At 39.1% G+C, this 18,554-nt stretch overlaps 1 protein-coding gene across 2 annotated transcripts; it reads right to left on the minus strand.

Moving 5' to 3' along the window:
* Positions 1-3,377: 3,377 nt before the first annotated feature.
* On the minus strand, positions 3,378-16,711 carry LOC137933950 (polyadenylate-binding protein, cytoplasmic and nuclear-like). 2 transcript variants are annotated; one of them, XM_068778092.1, is made up of 11 exons: positions 15,818-16,711; positions 13,725-14,149; positions 13,537-13,626; positions 13,155-13,394; positions 12,800-13,021; positions 12,376-12,724; positions 11,998-12,194; positions 11,846-11,919; positions 11,678-11,724; positions 10,376-10,425; positions 3,378-4,125 (listed from the first exon to the last, which is right to left on the minus strand). In XM_068778092.1, exons 1-11 carry the CDS (start codon positions 16,599-16,601, stop codon positions 3,982-3,984), a joined length of 2,622 nt encoding a protein of 873 aa, XP_068634193.1. In that variant the 5' UTR covers positions 16,602-16,711; the 3' UTR covers positions 3,378-3,981. The 2 variants fall into 2 exon arrangements, with proteins under 2 accessions (XP_068634193.1, XP_068634192.1); XM_068778091.1 differs by having other exon boundaries at positions 10,376-10,428.
* Between the last annotated feature and the right edge of the window lie 1,843 nt (positions 16,712-18,554).

Raw genomic sequence — 18,554 nt, forward strand, 5'->3', positions numbered from 1 at the left:
GTTCAGCACCAACTCGGAACTCAGATGGGCCGTCACAGAAGGCAGTGTTCGAGCACGATTAAGAAAAGAGCGGGTTAACGTGAGAAGCTTGCGAGATACTCGATCGTGTTGTAATAGTTTAATGGAAGTATCGGATTGGGGGTGTAGCCGAGCAAACTCGAACCTACATATGTTTAATTTTAGCTTAATTTTAATACTTTTCAGCATCGATCCTAAAATTGGATTCGAGTTTAAGCCCAAAAATTTTAACTGAGTTTGAGCTTGAGTTTGAGACGTGTTCGAGCTCAAGTCGATTAGAGCTCCTACCTATATTTAAAATTATAAAAATAATAAAATTATAAAATTATAAAAATAAATAAAGAGAATATTACGATAAACTTAGTACCATTGAATTGCAAGCTATCATAAAGGAGTCTATAACTTTGCAATGGAGCATACTAATGTATAATAACCATCTTAATAAACCTAAAAAAAAAAAAAAAACACCTCCATCAATAGTTTTATTCCATTGATAAACAACAATATTAGATATTGAGGGACCCCAAAGGGTTGAACGATCGATCATCTTTGAGGTAAATAAGAGCAACTATCAACCAACTAAAGAGGGAATTAATGAGAGCAATTAGAGTAAGGGTATTTTCAATAAAAAAAATATATGCTAATGAGTCGGCTCACGACCTAAGAAGCCGAACTTAGAAAATCTCGAGTTCACCTCTATAGAAAATTGGATTACTTGTAATACAAATTGTTGTTTAGTTATCACATCTCGTTAGTATAAACTTAGTGAAAATACAAACTCCATGAGAATAGACTTTATCCACATCATCTCACAAGCTATGAGAGTCATAGCTTTGTAGTTAGTTTCAACTCTTAATGTAGTCCCCCTTTTTCAAATTCCCCAATGAATTTCAAATCATGCAATAGTCACTTCAAATTTACTTTTTAGAATAAATAAACTGATGTCAAAGTAATGGCTCAAGAAATCCAACAATAATCAGGCTAAGCAAATGAGATTTTAAATTAAAAGCATAAAAATACTTAATTCTTTGTTTGGTAGCTTTTCAAATTGCAAATTCAATCTCCAAATTTCAACTTCAAAGTATGAGAGCTATTTGCATTTGTCTTTTTTCTTCTAGGAATCGGGAGAGATAAGTTTTTTGACAAATCAACTTAAATAATTGAGTTATCAACCTTCAAAGATTGAACCTTGGAAGTTGGAACTCTAAAAGGAAATTTTGTCCTTTTTAAATCTTGACTAAAATCAATTAAAAATCTCAAAAAAAAATACTTAAAATATTTTTCATGAACTATTAATCACATAGGTAGGTCACTTGTAGAATTGGGTACTTATCTTAACAGAACCAAAGGCTTCAATCTTTTTGCCCAGCTTTTATGGAATGCATCATTTGGTCAACTCTTACTTAGTCGATTAATCTTCTTTAAACTTCGGTAGTGTGCATGAATGAATTTGAACAAAGACTTTCTTGCCTCAACTCATTTGTTTGACTCTAAATCATTTAGTCAACTTCTTTAGCGCACCTTCTTCTTCATGCCCTCGTGTCCCCTACTTGTCCAATCATTCTAGTGTATGACTTCTAACAGAGCTTTGTCTCTCTCTAATCGTTAAGATAAATTTTGATCAAATGATCGACCTCTTTATCTTCTCCTCTATTGAAGTAGTTTGAGTATTATTCTATGTAATTATGAGGGTGAGTGACATAAGTTATAGTTAGTAGTTTGTTTAAGCTTTTGTTTGTTTATTCTTATATATTAAGGAATCCATGCCCCACCTATATAAATAAGAAAGAGAGGAGGGGGGGAGCTCATTCATGTGATCTCTCTTAACTCCTAAAATTTCTTTCCTCAACTCTTGCGCTTGCTTTCTCCTTCTCATCTTCTCTTATATTTTTCCTTCTTTCTTCTTTTTCTTGTCAAACCAAGTTATCCATGGGTCAAACCCTTGAATTCAACATGCTATAAGAGCTGAAATTCTAAGGTTTAAAATAATTTGATCAAGTTATAAAAGTTTAGTGGAAATGAAACTTAATTCAACCTTCAAGCAACAAAGGGTTCGATTAGTTTTGAAGAGAAGCAAAAGGTTGAAGTCAATTCAGCAAATTCACTCCTTAATCACATAAATTTTACCTTATGTTTCACATTTGAGGTATTCAATTCAAGTTTTTGATAGTCACAAAGTTGTTTTTACTCAAACCTAATTATCCCCCTCAAAATTCATTTTTTTCGTCATATTGAATGGTTGAAATCACTTGTTTTTTGTCATGCACATGAGTTTGCTTCATTCCTTTGTTTTTTTATTTAAATTTTATGCCAAAAATTCCTCCTTAGAAATTCGAAAAGTGCTCTTGAATCTCTCCTTGAGTTCTTCTTTGTTGAAGGAGTGGCTGCTCAATTAAGTTGTTAAAACCCTAAATTAGGATTTGAAAAATAGTTTTAGAAAGTAATCATTAGTTCTAGTTTATTTTTAATGTATTTCTTACCAACACCTAGTTCATTTTTTCCCTTTTTTAATCACCATTGGTTATTGAGTGATTAAAATTCTAATTTAGAATCTCAAAAAGCAAACAAAAATCGATAAAGAGGTCATACTTGTGTGATCTATTGGTTAGTTTCCTTGCTCGTTACTTGCTGAATTTTATCACGTAAAATTAAATAGTTTTGCATATCATAGCTTCGCATATTTGTTACTTTTGATAAAGTCTTATCCCCTTTTCTCCTAAGTTAACCTAAATGTGTTGGTTTTTTGTATATAAAAAAAATAAATTCTTTTGTAAGTTATGATGTTTGAATTGTCAAAAACTGCAATTTCACTTAAAGACCGGAATAATTACTTGTCTTAATCCTAATGTGTGAAATACTTTATAATTACTAGATACTTTATTAAGCATATAACTCAACCACCTAGCAGACCTTGGTCTTGGTCTCAATGCGAACATCGAGAGAGGAAGACGTGACGGACCACCATCTGTTCCTCCCGCTTCCTTCTTTCGACTTTCCTTAATCGTCGATTCAGAATAATTTCTCTTGAGGATTCTTCTCTCAGCTTATTCTTAATGTTCAAGTATCCTTCGGTTCGTATTTGGATGTTCAGTTTTAAGTTTTACATTTATTAATTGCGTAGGAAAATTCTCATTTTACAGCGCAAAAAATTACAAAATTAAATTGGAATTTCCTACCAGCAAGGAATAATTTTAATTGAATAAATACAACTTACAAATTTTCAAGAAACAAGCTTGACCTTGGGCGTTCTTCTCTTCTAAACTTATTTAGTACGACTGCTCCAAGTGTGACCTAATGTCCTGCATTGCGAGGGTTATCGGCTCGTCTGAATGCTGATGGATAAATTGAAGCTTGAATGCTGCAGCAGAAAACGTTCTCCACTTCCACAAACTGGGTTCATATACAAGGGAAAAAACGGTCGAACCAAACATGCAAACAAAGAAAATGTCGCTAGATGTGCTACACAAGGCAACTCCCAAGGGTATTGCACATCTGGACAAACAGAATTTCTCGGAAAAACTTCTGTTTCGATAGGGATCATATTCTTTAGCACAGGTTAAATTCATATATATTGCACAGCTGCTGAAAAGAAACAAGGGCTTCTCGCTCCCATAAAAAGTGACAACCAGATTCTGCGCTCTCCCAGGTAATTGTTGTTATGAACCAACTGAACATGGTAGCCATTAACGAGGAGACCAATTAAACTAAACAGCAAAACATCCTACACTCCTCTTAAAAGGCCAATCCTTTGTGCCGCATAGATGGTAGATCAACATGGACAAGCTGAAGTTGAAATCTTCCAAGCCCACAGTCCAGACTCCGCGGCAATTTCCAAACCCTTCAATACCTCCACATGGGTAACAGCTTTAATACACCCATCTGAAAGAATAGCTAATTACCTTGAGAAAGATGTGACAAAATCTGGCTAAACATTGAACAGCCCCATCAGTTGCTTTGGCAGCGTTAGTAATATGGCCTACGAGGTGGATATGCACCAGCAGTTGGTGGATAGGCCCCACCACTTGGAGGATAGCTTGCATTGCCCGGAGGATATGCAGAAGCACTAGGAGGGTAAGCACCGCCACTTGTTGGATAACCATAGCCAGCCTGAAAGAGAAAAAAAGTATGCAAAAATTATATCACAAGAACTCGCATGCATAAATCAGTATTACATACAAGCATTAGCCCTAAACCACAAGCATCTCATTTCATCTACACAAATCATGCAAATGTAGACAGCCATATTTGGATTGGTTTTAACACCTAATTGTAATGAGACTGAACCCAATTGCCAATGGATTGTTCATTCCCATAGCAAGTTTCCTTTTGCTTGTTTTTCCATCTTTGAATGGCCTTGTTTGTATATTATTATTTTTTAAAAATGGTGCTGAATTTTATAAGAAATAAACAATTACGTCAAGGGGGGGGGATGCCGAACCCGAACACCAGCCAATAACAATGCTGGAGCTGCCTTCAATGAGGAGGTGTCCAGAGAGCCGTTCCTTGAAGACATTCAGGCCATGCATGAGGGCAAATAGGCAGTGGTAGAGTCAACATAGGCACTACCATCAAAATTCAGCTTAATTCTGCCAAAGGGTGTGTGTGTGTGTGTGTGTGTGTGTGTGTGTGTGTGGGGGGGGGGGGGGGGGGGGGGGGGGGGGCACCCCCTTGAATGCAGATAACTCATGGCGGGAGTGAAGCCAACTGGATATAAGGCCCACGGCCGAATCAATAGTGTTCCCGACACTGCTGAACTTATGATTAAATCGCATATTGTTCTGTTCCAGCCACAATTGCACCAAGGATCATGAGCAAGACAGGTAGATAAGAGGATTTTGGGGAGAGGGGTGCTCATAACCAGATGAATGGTTCCAATTAAATCTTGGGAAAGGCAGAGCTGGAGGTCAAGTTTCTGAAAAATAGCCATCCAAACTCTCCATGAATAGCTGCAATGGAGAAGGACGTGTTGGACCGATTCATTAAAGGTGTTGCAGAGGAGGCATACAGTATTGGGGCTGGAGAAGCCACGCCTATGAAGGTTGTCGGCAGTAAGTATCTTCTCTCTGAGGCTGTCCATATGAAAAACTTAATTTTGTTTGGGAAGGAAAGTCACCAAGCAGCAGCGGCGTCATGCTCAGAGGGGTTAGCCACCCAACCTCTGATATGATTGTACGCAAAGGCCAGCGAGAAGAGGCCATTCTTGTTCGATTTCCAGATCATTCTATCTGGGATGTGGTCCCGGATCACCATAGGCTCAAGAGTGGATAGGAGATCACAAAGATCATTGGTCTCATCTTCTCAAAGACTCCATCTAAAGTAAAAATCCCAGGATTGGTTGCGCCATACATCCACAATAAGGGCATCTTGCCGCGAAGATATGACAAATAGAGAGCCTAATACGTCTATAAGGGTGCGATTACCACACCAAGCATCTTGCCAGAAGAGGAGTCTTTGACCATTAATAGCAAAGAAAGATGTGGCGCTTTTGAATAGCGGAAGCAGGGGAGGATGGTTTTCCATATGGGGGATAGGCATCGACGTCTTCCCCCTTCAATCCACCAAAGACTTGGACATTGCAGCTTAAAGGCCACCATACATTTCCAACAACAAGCATGTTGGGCATTGAAGTTCCATATCCAATTGAAGAGTAAAGCTTGATTCATTTCTTTTGTGGAGGGGACACCAAGTCCACCCAATAATCAGGGGAGACGAATATCCTTCCAAATGACAAGATGATATCGGAAGGAGTCCTCAGAACCTCGCCAAAGGAAGCGCTTTCTAAAGGTATCAATTCTTTTGCATGCGGAAGTCGGGCATCGCATAAAGGAGAGATAGTAGTTCGGGAGGCCAGCAAGACAAGATGTCAAGAGAGTGAGTCTGCTTGTGGTGAAGCTGCCACGCCAAGTATCCAGCCGATGATCAAACTTCTCAATCAGAGGAGACCACATATTAGCACTTGATTTGTTGTTAAAGAGAGGGAGGCCAAGGTCGATTGAAGGAGTGGTGCCCAAAGAACATCCCAGAAAATCAGCCATGTGCATCAAGGTCTCCAAGTCAATGTGATACCCGAAGAGGGTTGTTTTCCGCCAGTTAATCAACTGCCCTAAAAACATGTCGAATAATCCGAGAAGGGCCCGGAGTTTTCTGACCTGGTCCATATACCAACACCAAAATAAACCATGTCATCTTCAAATTGAAGAATTGGGACATCAAAATCAGCATAATCAGCAGTTGGCAGCAACAATCCCTTCTCTTTGGCCGAGTAAACCAAAGAAGAGAGGTACTATGACGTTGAAAAGCAACAGAGATAGGGGGTCGCCATGCCGAATGCCACGAGACCCCTTGAAGAGACTACATACAGTATCGTCGATGAGAAGGGAATATGAGGCGGAGGATATCCAGTTGTTGATCCAAATTTTTTTAAGCGCCATTTTTTGCCAAAACCCATTTTGGTGAGGAGGCTGTCAAGAAGCCTCCAATTGACCCTATCGAAAGCCTTTTCAAAGTCCAGCTTAAGCACAAAACGGGGGAGCTTCATTGTCTTGAAGTAGTGCAGAAGTTCATGGCTCGACTTTGCAGAATCAAGGATATTTCGGCCTTTAATAAAAACGGATTACCCATGATGAATGACCAGGGGCAGGACAGTTTTGAACTCGTTGGCAAGAAGTCTGGGGAGGATCGTGTAAGTGCTCATGGTGAGATTGATTGGGCGGTAATCCTAGGGTTGCTCAACATTGGTTTTCTTAGGGACGAATACAATGAAAGAAGCCTCGATACTTTGATATGTTATGCCTCGGTGATAGAATTCTTGAACCATAGTTGACGTCCACTTGAATGATAGGCCAGCAGCCACAATAAAACTCTCCATTATATCCATCTGGTCCAGGAGCACGGTCATAAGGAAGGTCAAGTGTGGCCTTTTCAATCTCGCATGCAAAAAAGGGTAGTTCAATCAGGCTGGCTGCGGCAGCTGGAATTGAGCAAAGTGAACATTCTGGATGGAAGGTCTTGAGGGTTAGGTTTACGTATAAAGATCTGAAAAAAGCTCACCAATGAGTTAGTAATGGAGGGCAGGGTCTATTTCAAAAAAATAAATGGAGGGCTGATTGGAAGTTACCTCGCCGTTAACACACAACGAGGTAATTCGATTGGCACGACGCCTGGCAAAGGCCACAGCATGGAAAAAATTTGTGTTGGCTTTGCCCTCAAAGAGCCACTTAAAGCGAGCTTGATGTCTCCAACAGATGAACTCATTATGTGCAAAAATCTGGAGTTGATTTTGAATAGTAAAACGTTGAACTAATTCATTGGAAGAGAGATCTGGTTTCTTCCATAACGTCAAGGATAGCAAGTTGATTGAGGAGAGTTCTTTTCATCCAACTGTTGAGACCGGTGCCCAAGGACCAGGATTTGAGGTGCTGTTTGAGCAACCTAATTTTTCGAGGGAGAAACCTCTTGGACCATGAACATTGAGTCCATTCCAGCCATTCAAAACAACCGAAATGAAGCTGTTGTCGTTGAGCCAAGAATTATCAAACCGAAATGGCGAGGGACCCCAGCATTCAACATGAGTGTCAAGCAATATGGGCAAGTTATCAGAGATGGTGTGCCCGAGGACTCTACCGGTCACATTATCATACAGCCACAACCAATCCTCATTGGCTAAAAAGAGGCCCAATTTTGATAAAATTGACAGTTGATGACCGTTAGACCAAGTGATAGATTACCTAAGGCCGTGTGGTCTGATGGTATTCTCTTTACAACCAGGAGCGTCAGGTCGTGACTTCGAATCGTGCCACGCCCTCAAAAAAAAAAAAAAAAAAGAGACCAAGCGATAGATTTCCCAAAGAGGGCTATCTCATCCAAATCACAAACTACCACATTGAGGTTGAAATCCGGCTAGCTGGGGGAGCCTTTTCATGGCAATAGAGGGTGGAAGTCTCATGCAAGGAGGGGGGAGATGCCAATGTTCGCATATAGCAAGAAGGTTGTCTCAGAAAAGTTGTCGGTCACAGCATCTTGTTAGACTATATACACCAATGACGCACCAAATGCTCCCAGTATTTATATCACGAAATTTGATATTGATAGAGTAGGTTCCCGAGATGTTGTCAGAAACCTCAATGATCCATGTGTCCCAGATAAGGAGGATGCCGCCAGAAGTGCCAACAGCATCAAGCTTCAGCCAATCAAAGTCTCGAGATGGCCAGATGTCTCAAACGGTAGTTGAGGATAGATATGAGGAATTTGTCTCTTGAAGGATGACAAGATTTGCTTTAAAAGAAGATAAAAGATTTTTGATGCTTGTCCAACGTCGGGCAGAGCATGCACGTTCCAAGAGAAGATTATCATTTTTCATGCTTCTTTTGAACTTCCGAAGGTGGTTGATTGCCAGGTAGAGGACCAAAATAGACAACACTCATAATTTTGGCCAACTCCAACATTTGGGCTCATATTTCCTCGTCAAACTTGTTCTTCTCGGACTGGAGAGCCTCAATAAAGATTTGAGCACGCTCGTCGGGCTCGGGGAAGATATATTGTCCAATGGTCCGGTCTCTGGGGTAAAGAGTACCAGTACTGGGTTCGCCCTATAAGAGTTGCCTAGGTTGACCACAATTTCGCTGTTGATAAGTAGCAATGAGAGGAGGGGAAAGATTTTGCTGGCATTGTGGAGGTTGGTTGCAAATCTCAGTGCTTGACTCAAAACCAGAGGGGTATTGACGTTCAACGCACTGTCGGGGGGGGGGGGGGGGTATCCATAATAGGAAGGAAGGTTGTAGGGGAGTGTTCGGGGGAGCAAGAAGATATAGTGAAGGGGCTAATGTTGGGGGAGGGACAAATGGCCAGAGGGGCTGCCAAGAGAGGGGGGTTAGAAGTTGGAAATAATTCCAAATTTAGTGTGGTAGGAAGATGGGACAAGTTGACAAGTTGGGATTGATTAAGCAATTGACTGGGGAGTGGTTGACCAGGCATAAAGGTGATTTGGGTGTCTTTCTCTGTGGGCAGGAGGGTATTTATGTCATGGTAAATGTTGGGGGTCACAGGTGAGGGAAGGCTGACAGCGAGCCATCTGCTTTGTCTGAGTGTCAGTGGGGTGGCAGTTCTGTTTTTGTTGCAGGGGGACATAAGTGGCTGTTGCATAGGAAAATTGAATTCGGGTGGTGAGTCAAACCTAGAAATCGGTCAAACCTGGTTGCCCTGGAAGCAGGTTTGCCAATGAAGCAGTTGACTCAGCCAGGTCACTTGCCAAACGAGGGAGGGGAGGGGCTCTGCCCCTGATCTGTCTTTTTACTTTTTTTCAGAAATGATTTTTGTCTTTTATTTTATAAAAAGAATATGACATCATATGATATCATCATCGGATCAGGTTGACCCAGGTTTAATAGGACCCAATCACCTTGCAGGCACAGGTTTAATAGCCTTGCTTGTCATATCAGCGAAACACTAATAAATAAAAATAAAAAAAGTATACTTGATGCATGCCCAACTCTCTACATGCATTTCCAGATTCTTAGGATGGATAAATACTACAATCAGCTTTACATAAATTGGAGTACCATGATCTGGTCACAGGTTTGTTGTGCATATAAGTCTTAAACCCATGTAATCCAATTTAAATTCATTCAAACACTTCTTTTTTTGCACTAATTTTCTCATATAACCAAGAAAGTTCCACTGACTGAAAGGAAGTGGAATAGGATCACTTATTCATAAATACGAAGGACCATAAAAGCCACACACTCTACCATCAGAATAACATATACTAAGCTTTCAATTCAAATGACATGTACAAAAGAATTATCCTGACTTCTCAAAATAGAAAAAGAATTACCTCTACTTCAAAAGCCGCTTTTTTTTTGCTTAAAATTTCAAAAGCAACACTGCCTTCTAATAAAAACAGAATTACCCTGAAAGCCACTTTTTTTTTTGCTTAAATCTTCAAAAGCCACATTGCCTTCTCAAAAAAAAACAAGAGTTACCCTGGGCTTCTTCATAGGCCACTTTTTTTTTCTTAAATCGTCAAAAGCCACATCAATAGTAATCCTCTGCAATTATTACAGTATGTAAATTGTCACTCCTAAATTGTCATACATTTATAAATTATTTCTATTCCTTTTAGAGTTGTTCAGGTTCAGAAGCTGATCCACATCCAGAATAGAAAAACCAATGCAAGAAGACAGAAATATCAAATTATCAAAACGTTAAATTTGAAAGTTAATGATATTCAATTTATAAGTGTTTGGGAATGGCAAATTAACAGACATCTTATCAAGGATTAAAAAATGAAAATAATGTAAAGACATAGAAAACTCAAACATGTATGTCAATCACACACACACACACACACACAAAGTACCTCATAGCCAGGATAGCTTGAATACTCAGAACCATAGGTAGCTACTGATCCTGCTGTAACAGAACAACGCACCATAGTCAGAACAATAAAATATTGTGGTGGGTAACGAAACATCCATATACAAAACAACCTTCTTTTTTACCCCTAGGTGAGGTCAACAAATCATGTTTGACACAGCCAAGAAGCCTAAACAAAACAACAACATATGGAGAGGGGGATAAAAAAAGTAAATAAACTACTGGCACAAAAGACAACTAAAACAGGGAAATAATCATCTGATAGTTGTAAGGTGCTCAAGATCGAACTGGTCCATCTTCAAAGATAGTTTGTTCCTCACACATTACATGGTAACACTGCCCAATATGATGCAAAATTCTTTTGAAAACATCCAGTAAAAGAAGGAGCTTCCAAACCAATGCTTTTTCATGGGAAACTCACTTTCTCATTGCTTATCTCAGCTATGAATTCCTCAAGTATTTCATTCTCCCAAAAATCAGTAACCCTTTAAAAAGAGTAGCAAGATTTGATGCCCATCCTTGTGATATAAAGATAGCTTGAAGTAAAATGAAGAAGAAGAGTAAACATGCCAAAAAGATTCAAACATGAAAGGTAATTAAAACAAAATGAAGAAGACTTTGTTGGGCCAAAAAATATAAAAAATAAAAAAAAGAAAGGGAAAAAAATGATCACTGGCAACAGAATCTTCAGAGTTAACTTAAAAGACATGAAATTATGTCACATAGTGCCAACACAGAAGAGTGTGTTGCAAGTGTTCATTTTTTCCATCAAGTTCCATGACGAAATACATGGAATGTCAAAAAATTGACTCTTATCCAAAATGAGTCAACATAGAAGCAATGCTAGTTTTCAAGCCTCTTTTTCTAGTTACATTAATAATGCCTTTCACCCACAGTATAATTTTCTTTTTTTTAATTGAGAAGGGTGAACCTCAACCCTATAAAAGGTCAGCTCAATTTATCCTATCCCATTTACTGAGAACTCCAACACCTTGTTGTGAAGGAAGACCCGCCTAACTAGGTTTGTTGTATTCTTCTTCCTTTTTTTAATAGTTTATACATCCTTATTTCAAAAGAAATTTACTGAGAACTAGATCAGGTAACCAAAAGTCTCAGACAGACCAGCATCACTGCATCAAATGATGGCACATATTGCACTAAACTCTGGAGCATCTCAATTCTAGCAGCACCCACATCTCTGTGTATGGATATGTAAATGAACTGCAAATGTAAAAGTTGTTCAAACTCTCAAGTTTGAGAGTGAGAAAGAGAGAGAGAGAGAGACCTCCAGCATAACCAGCACCAGTACTTGCATGGTTGTATCCACCAGCACTAAATCACCAGGAGAAACATCAAATGTCAGTCGAGCAATTAAAAATTCCAAAAAAGAAAAGATTACCAAATTGCAGAATAAAAGACAAATTAAGAACACAGTCAGTCAGATTAGGCAAACCTTCTATGCCCATAACCATAAGAATCCTGCTGGCCTTGTTTGGGTGCAGGACCAAGGTATCCAGCATGAGGTTCCTAATATGCATCACCCTCATTAGCCAAGTGAGTCAAAGCAAACAAAGAAGAGGGACAGTGCACCAGAAGAGAAAATACCATATCAGAATACTGACGCTTTGACCCCGAGGTTGCACCATAACCATGACCAGGGTAGCCAGGGGTAGGAGCACCATATCTTGATGCATATGAATCCTTATATGGAGGAGGACGAGAGGGGTAGTTGCCTTTTGGCTTTCCAAACCGGGAGTTTCTTCGGTTGCCAAAGTCATTCGTCGGCCTATCATGCATGTTTCCTACAAGTTCATATAAATGCAAAAATTATTTCCAAGGTCCTAAACAGGGACAGAGGAAGATCGGATGCATGGTAAGTACGGGGCACTGAAGCAAACATTTCATGTCTACCTTTGTCTCTTTCCTCACCTAAAAGACTCTTTCATCATTAAACAAAAAACGAATAAGAGAACTAATGAATACCTCGTGCTTTCTTTGATGGTCTGGGATTATAATCAGGAGCTCCACCTCTCCCACCATGCTTCCCACCTTTGAATTGTGGTTCTCTTCTTTGGAAATCCTGAATACGTCCACCTCCTTGACCACCACTTCTACCATGGGGCCTCAAAGGTTGCCCACTTCGACCACTTCTAAAATTGCTGACTCCCTTACCCTTTGCCTCCGAACCCTTAGATTTGGCATGGCTTCTCGCCTTCATGGAACGGCCAGCGTCTTCTGTGTGATCCCCTTCCTTTCTGACCTTGAAGCCACCCCGAGCACCTTGCTTTGCAAGGCGGCCCTTGTTCTGAGGCTTAGCAAGGTTTGCTTTTACCTGAAATAAAAAGATACAGCCAAGTTTGTAGACAAATTTCACCAAAACAAAAGTAAGACATCAGGATGTTACTACCTTAGTCTCTCCCTCCCCTATCTCTGCATTATTTATCCCTTCGACACATGCTAAAGCACTTTCATGAGACATGAATGTGATAAACCCAAAATCTTTGCGCCTAGCTGTAGTGAAATTCCGAGATAGCTGGATTTTCTCTATGTCACCATATTGTTTGCACTGCTCCTTTACCTTTTCTTCGTTCCAAGAGGCAGGGAGACACTCAATATACACAGTTTTCACCTGAAACCAGACAAGAAAAATGTTCTCATTATCACTCCCCAGTCTATCTCTGTACAAAAACACGGTTTTCAAGTATCTCAACATGAAAACATGTAATAGCAAAGAAAAACCGAGAGAGGAACGAACTCTTAACCTGTGATAAAGCTTCCTCACTCGGGTGCATGGATGACTGAGCAAAAGAAACCCGGGCACTCCTGTCACAGCCGAAAACAGCATCAGGCTTTCTCAGTCGCTGGAATGCTGTCATAGCATCAGAGTGGGTGCCGAATTCTAGGAGAGCAAACCCCTTGCTCTTTCCCTCATTCTTGGGATCCTCTGGTAAATATATCTCCTCAATTTGTTCAACTCCATAGGCCTTCAAGGTCTCAAGAACCTTTATCACAAACGAATAACAGTAAGTACACAACTTTTTCGTCTTTCAGTAAAAAGCATCACAATATGGCTAATGATAGAAATGGTTTGAAGCATATCAGAACCAATACTATATTAGACAATGAAATATTAAGATACTTTACATGATCCTTTGTCCATGTCTTGCAAATATTCCCCATATATAGGGTGTCATTGTCCTGACTAGCTGAGATACCCACACGCTTTCCTTTCACCTGATCCAAAAATAAAATTTTATTCAGAATATTAAGGTAGAATCAGGAATGAAAGAGATAACAAATTGCAAAGGCTAAACAAATGTTAGGTGCTCCACCTCTGCTCCATCTTTCAATTCCAAGAGAGCCTTCTTGGCTTGCTCAACAGTTGCATACCGGATAAATGCAAATCCCTTGCTTTTCTGTGTAGTTGGGTGTTTTACAATTCGGGCAGCCTGAATTTCTCCAAATTCACCAAAAACCTTTGTCAAATCCTCTTCAACTGCTTCTTTATCCAACCCACCAACAAAAATTTCAAATTCTTTCTGTTTCTTCTGATCTGATAGAGGAGCATGCATATAAACAGAAGGATCTTCATCTTCCTCCTCATTCTCTTCATCCTCCTCTTCATCATCACTCCCACTCTCATCTCCATCCCCCACCTTGTTACCACCTTCACTTTGGAGAGCACCATCAACCTCACCTCCTTCGCTGTCTAGATCTTCCTTTAATGTCTCTTCATCACCAATCTCCTTACTGGCATCTGAAGCAACCAACAAGTATTAAAAACTGCCTAACCCAGAAATTACACAGAGATCGGTGTGCTTATTATTAGAACTAATACCAGTATTACTAAGCCAAAGTAAGCTATTGAAAATGGACAATACAAACTGATTTCAATTCACAAAATCATAAGCCACTTGAAATTACAATGCTTTGAGAAGAAATAGCAAATATCTAGAACCAGGGACATCAAAGTGGCCCTCCATTGCATAGATAACTTCCTCCAAGGAAGGCCCAGCCTGAGCCTCTACCAAAGTATTGTCAAAATTTGGTGCCACCAAAAGCAACACTGATTTCTGGAAATATCGAACCCTTCAAAAACTTCCACGAAGAGTTTTTAGATTTAAGTGTTTTCCATCTTACCCAAGAGATATATATAATGTCAAATTATATTAAAGTAGTTTACAGTTCTAATTCAATTTCTTCCAAACATATAGCTACATGCATATGGACTTATTGGATCCACATCTCATAATGAATTTCGTAATTAGTTCTCTTTCTAAGAATAACATTATTTGTGTTTCTTCAAATCAAAAAGGTACAGACACACAAATATCAAACAAACAAAGATATACAGAGATCATCACACATCCATGTATACTAAAGATGTGCAGGTTTTGTGGCTTTCCAGGCCAGAATACCAATTTGGGTATTTCATGTCAAACTTTAAGAATTAATATAAATAATTTAGACAAAATTGATTATGAATTAAACAGAAAGCTATGAAAAGTACAAACATTATGATAAACTTTATCACAGAAAAAAGCTTCAGATAATGCAACACACTCATCACCATCATCATTAGACAACTGCCCAATGTTACAATTATTGAATAAAAAAAGGTAGGAAAGCAAGGGAAGCCATCACTTATCAAGGAGCTTTCTGACAAAAAGATTGAGTGGAAATAAAATATGAAGTCAAACTGATCATGTTAGGTTTCTCAAACCATCCCTAACCTTGGACATATGTATGGTTAGAAGCAAAGGCTTAAGGAGGCGTATACAGATCCTACTGGCTTTTTGAATGACTCATAAGGGAAAATACTTGGGTCCACAGTTGTTGTACAAACAACAAATATCAGCAAAAGTCTCAAATATATCACTGAACTCAAAAGATTGTTGTTTCACAAACAACCATCTAATGATTTCTTATAGAAAATTTCATATGAAAAAAAGCATTTAGCTTATTTAATTGGATCAAAACTTTTCACCTCTTTTGAAAAAAAACCTTTACACTTTGAATAGCTCTTCATAGTCATTGCAGAAGTCATGTGTAGAACTTACACAATTACTTCTGAAAACAACTAAGCGATATGCTTATGTGAAAGCAACACCAAATTCATTGGCATTCAATGATGTCAAAGTGTAGCAAATACAGAAGGAATAATTTTTAATTTTTTTTTGTGAAGATTAGAAGATATAAATTCAGTCTCTGTAGAAGTCAATTTCAGATGGTAAGGAACGAAAAGAAGTCACACTATTCTCAATAAACCTACTAAAGTTTTTTTTTTTTTGTAAAACAGCTAAGAAAAAAAGAAAGCAACTAAAGTCACTTAAAAAATCAAACATTAATATAAACAAGGATTCAAGTATTTGCAGAAAAAAAAAAGAAGTTAAAACGGAATTGGAGTTTCTTATCAACTTCGTACCTCCGTCCCGTTCCATAGGAGCAGACTCACTCGCGTGCCCATCCATAATTTCTTCAGGGACTTCAGAATCCTCACCATTATTGTCCTCTTCAACATGTTTTGAACTAGGACCTTCCGGCCCAACTGCAGCTTCCTCTGACGCTTCAACAATCTCAACAACCTTCCCCTCCCTAACAGGTGCTTCAGTGATACCATCGGCACAGTCTTTCATTTTTTCTGTCTTTCTAGAAATATTTCCATCGCTCTCCCCATTCACGGGTTCCAGAACTGTCTCCGACTTCCCATCTGCAATCTCTTCCGGCTCAGTAGGAACGCCGTTATCCTTTTCCTCTTTCACAGATTCCGACATGTGAATATCCACCAAATGCGTAACAGTCATCTCTTTAACCTCAACTGTCTCCAACTTCACCTCCACTCTATCCTCCGCCTTCTTTTCATTTATTTCTGTGACCACATTGGCAGACTCTTCTGCGTTTGCACCCTCCGTCTTAGTATCACTCGTCTCCTTCGTCACATTGGCAGCCTCTTCCGCGTAGGCCTCTTCTATCTCCTTCTTCTCGACTAAAACCTCCTCTTCTGCAACAGTTTTTTCCTCTACGACAGTGGGCAAACATTCAGGCTCCGAGATGGTATTATCTTGAAGGGAGACCACGGGAACCTCCGCATCAGAAACGCTTTTTTCCTCTACAGCGTTCGCCTGAGCTTGAGCTTTTGTTCTGGGCGAAGGGTTCTTACCTTTCGGCGTAGTTTTCTTTCCGGCGCCTTTCCTGCCCCGAGGCGGCATCTCTCTTCACGGCGTGGACGAGCTTAGGGTTTTCAAGGAAAACGAGGGCTAGACGACGACGAGGGAATCCGTCTCAGCAGCGAATTTGTCCGCACAGAAGACAGAACTGAGAACGGGGGTTTCGTCTCGGGAACGTGATCCGAAGATGGAGAACTCTGAGATTGCTTAGGAGAAATCCGATTGATCCTAACCGAAGATCGCACGTGCAACAGTTGTGAGGCGGTTGGGCTCACGAGCGCATACACGTTTGGGAATTTATTGGTCAATAATGTATACTTGGAATTTCCATTTACTATATATACTTCCTGGACCAGACTGGCCCTCGGCTCTCGACGGTGAATGAACCACTACCATGGAACGCGATCGGGACCGGTCCGGTTCGAACCAACAGCATGGGTAGGAAGGAATTCAATGTCTTAGAATTCAGACATTATTCCACCATAAGATTTGTTAAAAGATAAAGAATGCACCTGGTCATCTATAATTATTTAATACTTGCGCTATTTTAAATTATCTTTTAAAAATAATTCTCAATTACTCTTCTAAGTTTTGCCTTACTCAAGGTATGAAAAACAATAAATTATTACTACCATATCACACAGCTTTGAAATTTCAGTGCAATTATTTTTATAAATTTAATTAAAAATAAAAGTGTTAATGTCTTCATTATTAGCAAGGTATTGAATATAGTTAAACACTAATTTATTCTTTTTCTTTTCTTCTTTGGAGAGGATAAGGATTGTGTCTTCTCTTTTCTTTCTTTCATTTATATTTTATAAAACAAAAATGCTTTTATGTGGTTATCATATGAGAACTTTACTTTATCAAACATGTCAAACACAAAAAGGAAATGAGTAGACTTGTAGGCCTCGTTAGTCTCCCTGGTTGGAAATTTATATCCTAGGAAAAAAAATTCTAACTTTTTTTGGGATATACATTTCCAAGAAACCTTTAGTATAAAACCCTATTAGTGTTTTACTAGGAAATTACATGATTTTTTAAAAAAAAAAAGGATAGAGAAGAAGGATTTTATCAGAAAAGTCATTTTGTGCCTTCATTTCACCAAAGAAAAAAGAATTACTTTTCGCATTTGTTACCATCCGTATAGTTTCTAAATGTTTGGATATTATTAGCAACCTTATTAAGAGAGAAAACAAGGAGGTAGAGGAGAGGGGGAAGAGGGAGAGAAGGGAGGAGAGGGATAAAGGACTATCACCTGTATCGAGGATGGGAAGAGACAACACTAAGAGAAGTAGACAACATTGCAACGTCTGCAGAGGGAGACCAATGTCGTAGTTGTTGAAAGATGTAACTCATGTATAGTGGCAATGATGTAAAAAATCTTTATTTCTTTTCCATTTTCCTTCCCTCATAGGGTAAAAGGGTACTAATATAATTTTTAAGATATATAATGTTTTCAAGCCCACAAGCTCAAGGCTAGTAAGCCCACAAGTCTAAGTGGTGGCATATGGGTAAAATAGGATATTTTCCATAAAGATGGCATAAAGGTGTAAATACTTGTTCTTTTTATGTCTCTTCTTTTATCAACTTGTAGCCTTAAGGGCATTGTAAAGTTATAAATAAAGACATTGGCTAAGAGGTAGAGCATTGAAGTTCTCCCCTCTTTTCTCAAGAAATTGGTCCAGCCTCCCTCCTCTCTTGGTCGGTGCACCTTCTTTTCCCTTAATCCAAACTCACTCCATCTTGGTTCATCCCCGTTGATTTTCAGGACTCCATGAATTTAGCTCATGGAGAAAAAGGGAGAGTCACCCATTGGGAGAAAACCAAAGGAAGAAGAGGTTATGGACTTGATGTCCTAACCCTCCCCCTAAAGCTCTATTTATATATTAATAAAATTATTGTATTACAATAATACCCCTGAACTTAGGGTTTAGGGTTTTAACCCTGGAACTTTAATTTAATTACATCAATGTCATCTCTATGAGATGACCC

Source organism: Aristolochia californica, unplaced genomic scaffold (genome assembly GCF_029961685.1).
Source record: "Aristolochia californica isolate CCGP_79_NKW_82.1479 unplaced genomic scaffold, dmAriCali1.0.hap1 SCAF_6, whole genome shotgun sequence".
Taxonomy (NCBI): domain Eukaryota; kingdom Viridiplantae; phylum Streptophyta; class Magnoliopsida; order Piperales; family Aristolochiaceae; genus Aristolochia; species Aristolochia californica.

Bases quoted from the DNA above. Each gene is read 5' to 3' on its own strand.
- LOC137933950 (XM_068778091.1), bottom strand. From the start codon at position 16,601: ATGCCGCCTCGGGGCAGGAAAGGCGCCGGAAAGAAAACTACGCCGAAA. The intron at 12,195-12,375 runs GTATTCATTAGT...ATGAACTTGTAG, and splicing joins ACCATCAAAGAAAGCACGAG to GAAACATGCATGATAGGCCG. The intron at 10,429-11,677 runs GTCTCTCTCTCT...GTTCTGTTACAG, and splicing joins TGGTGCTGGTTATGCTGGAG to CAGGATCAGTAGCTACCTAT.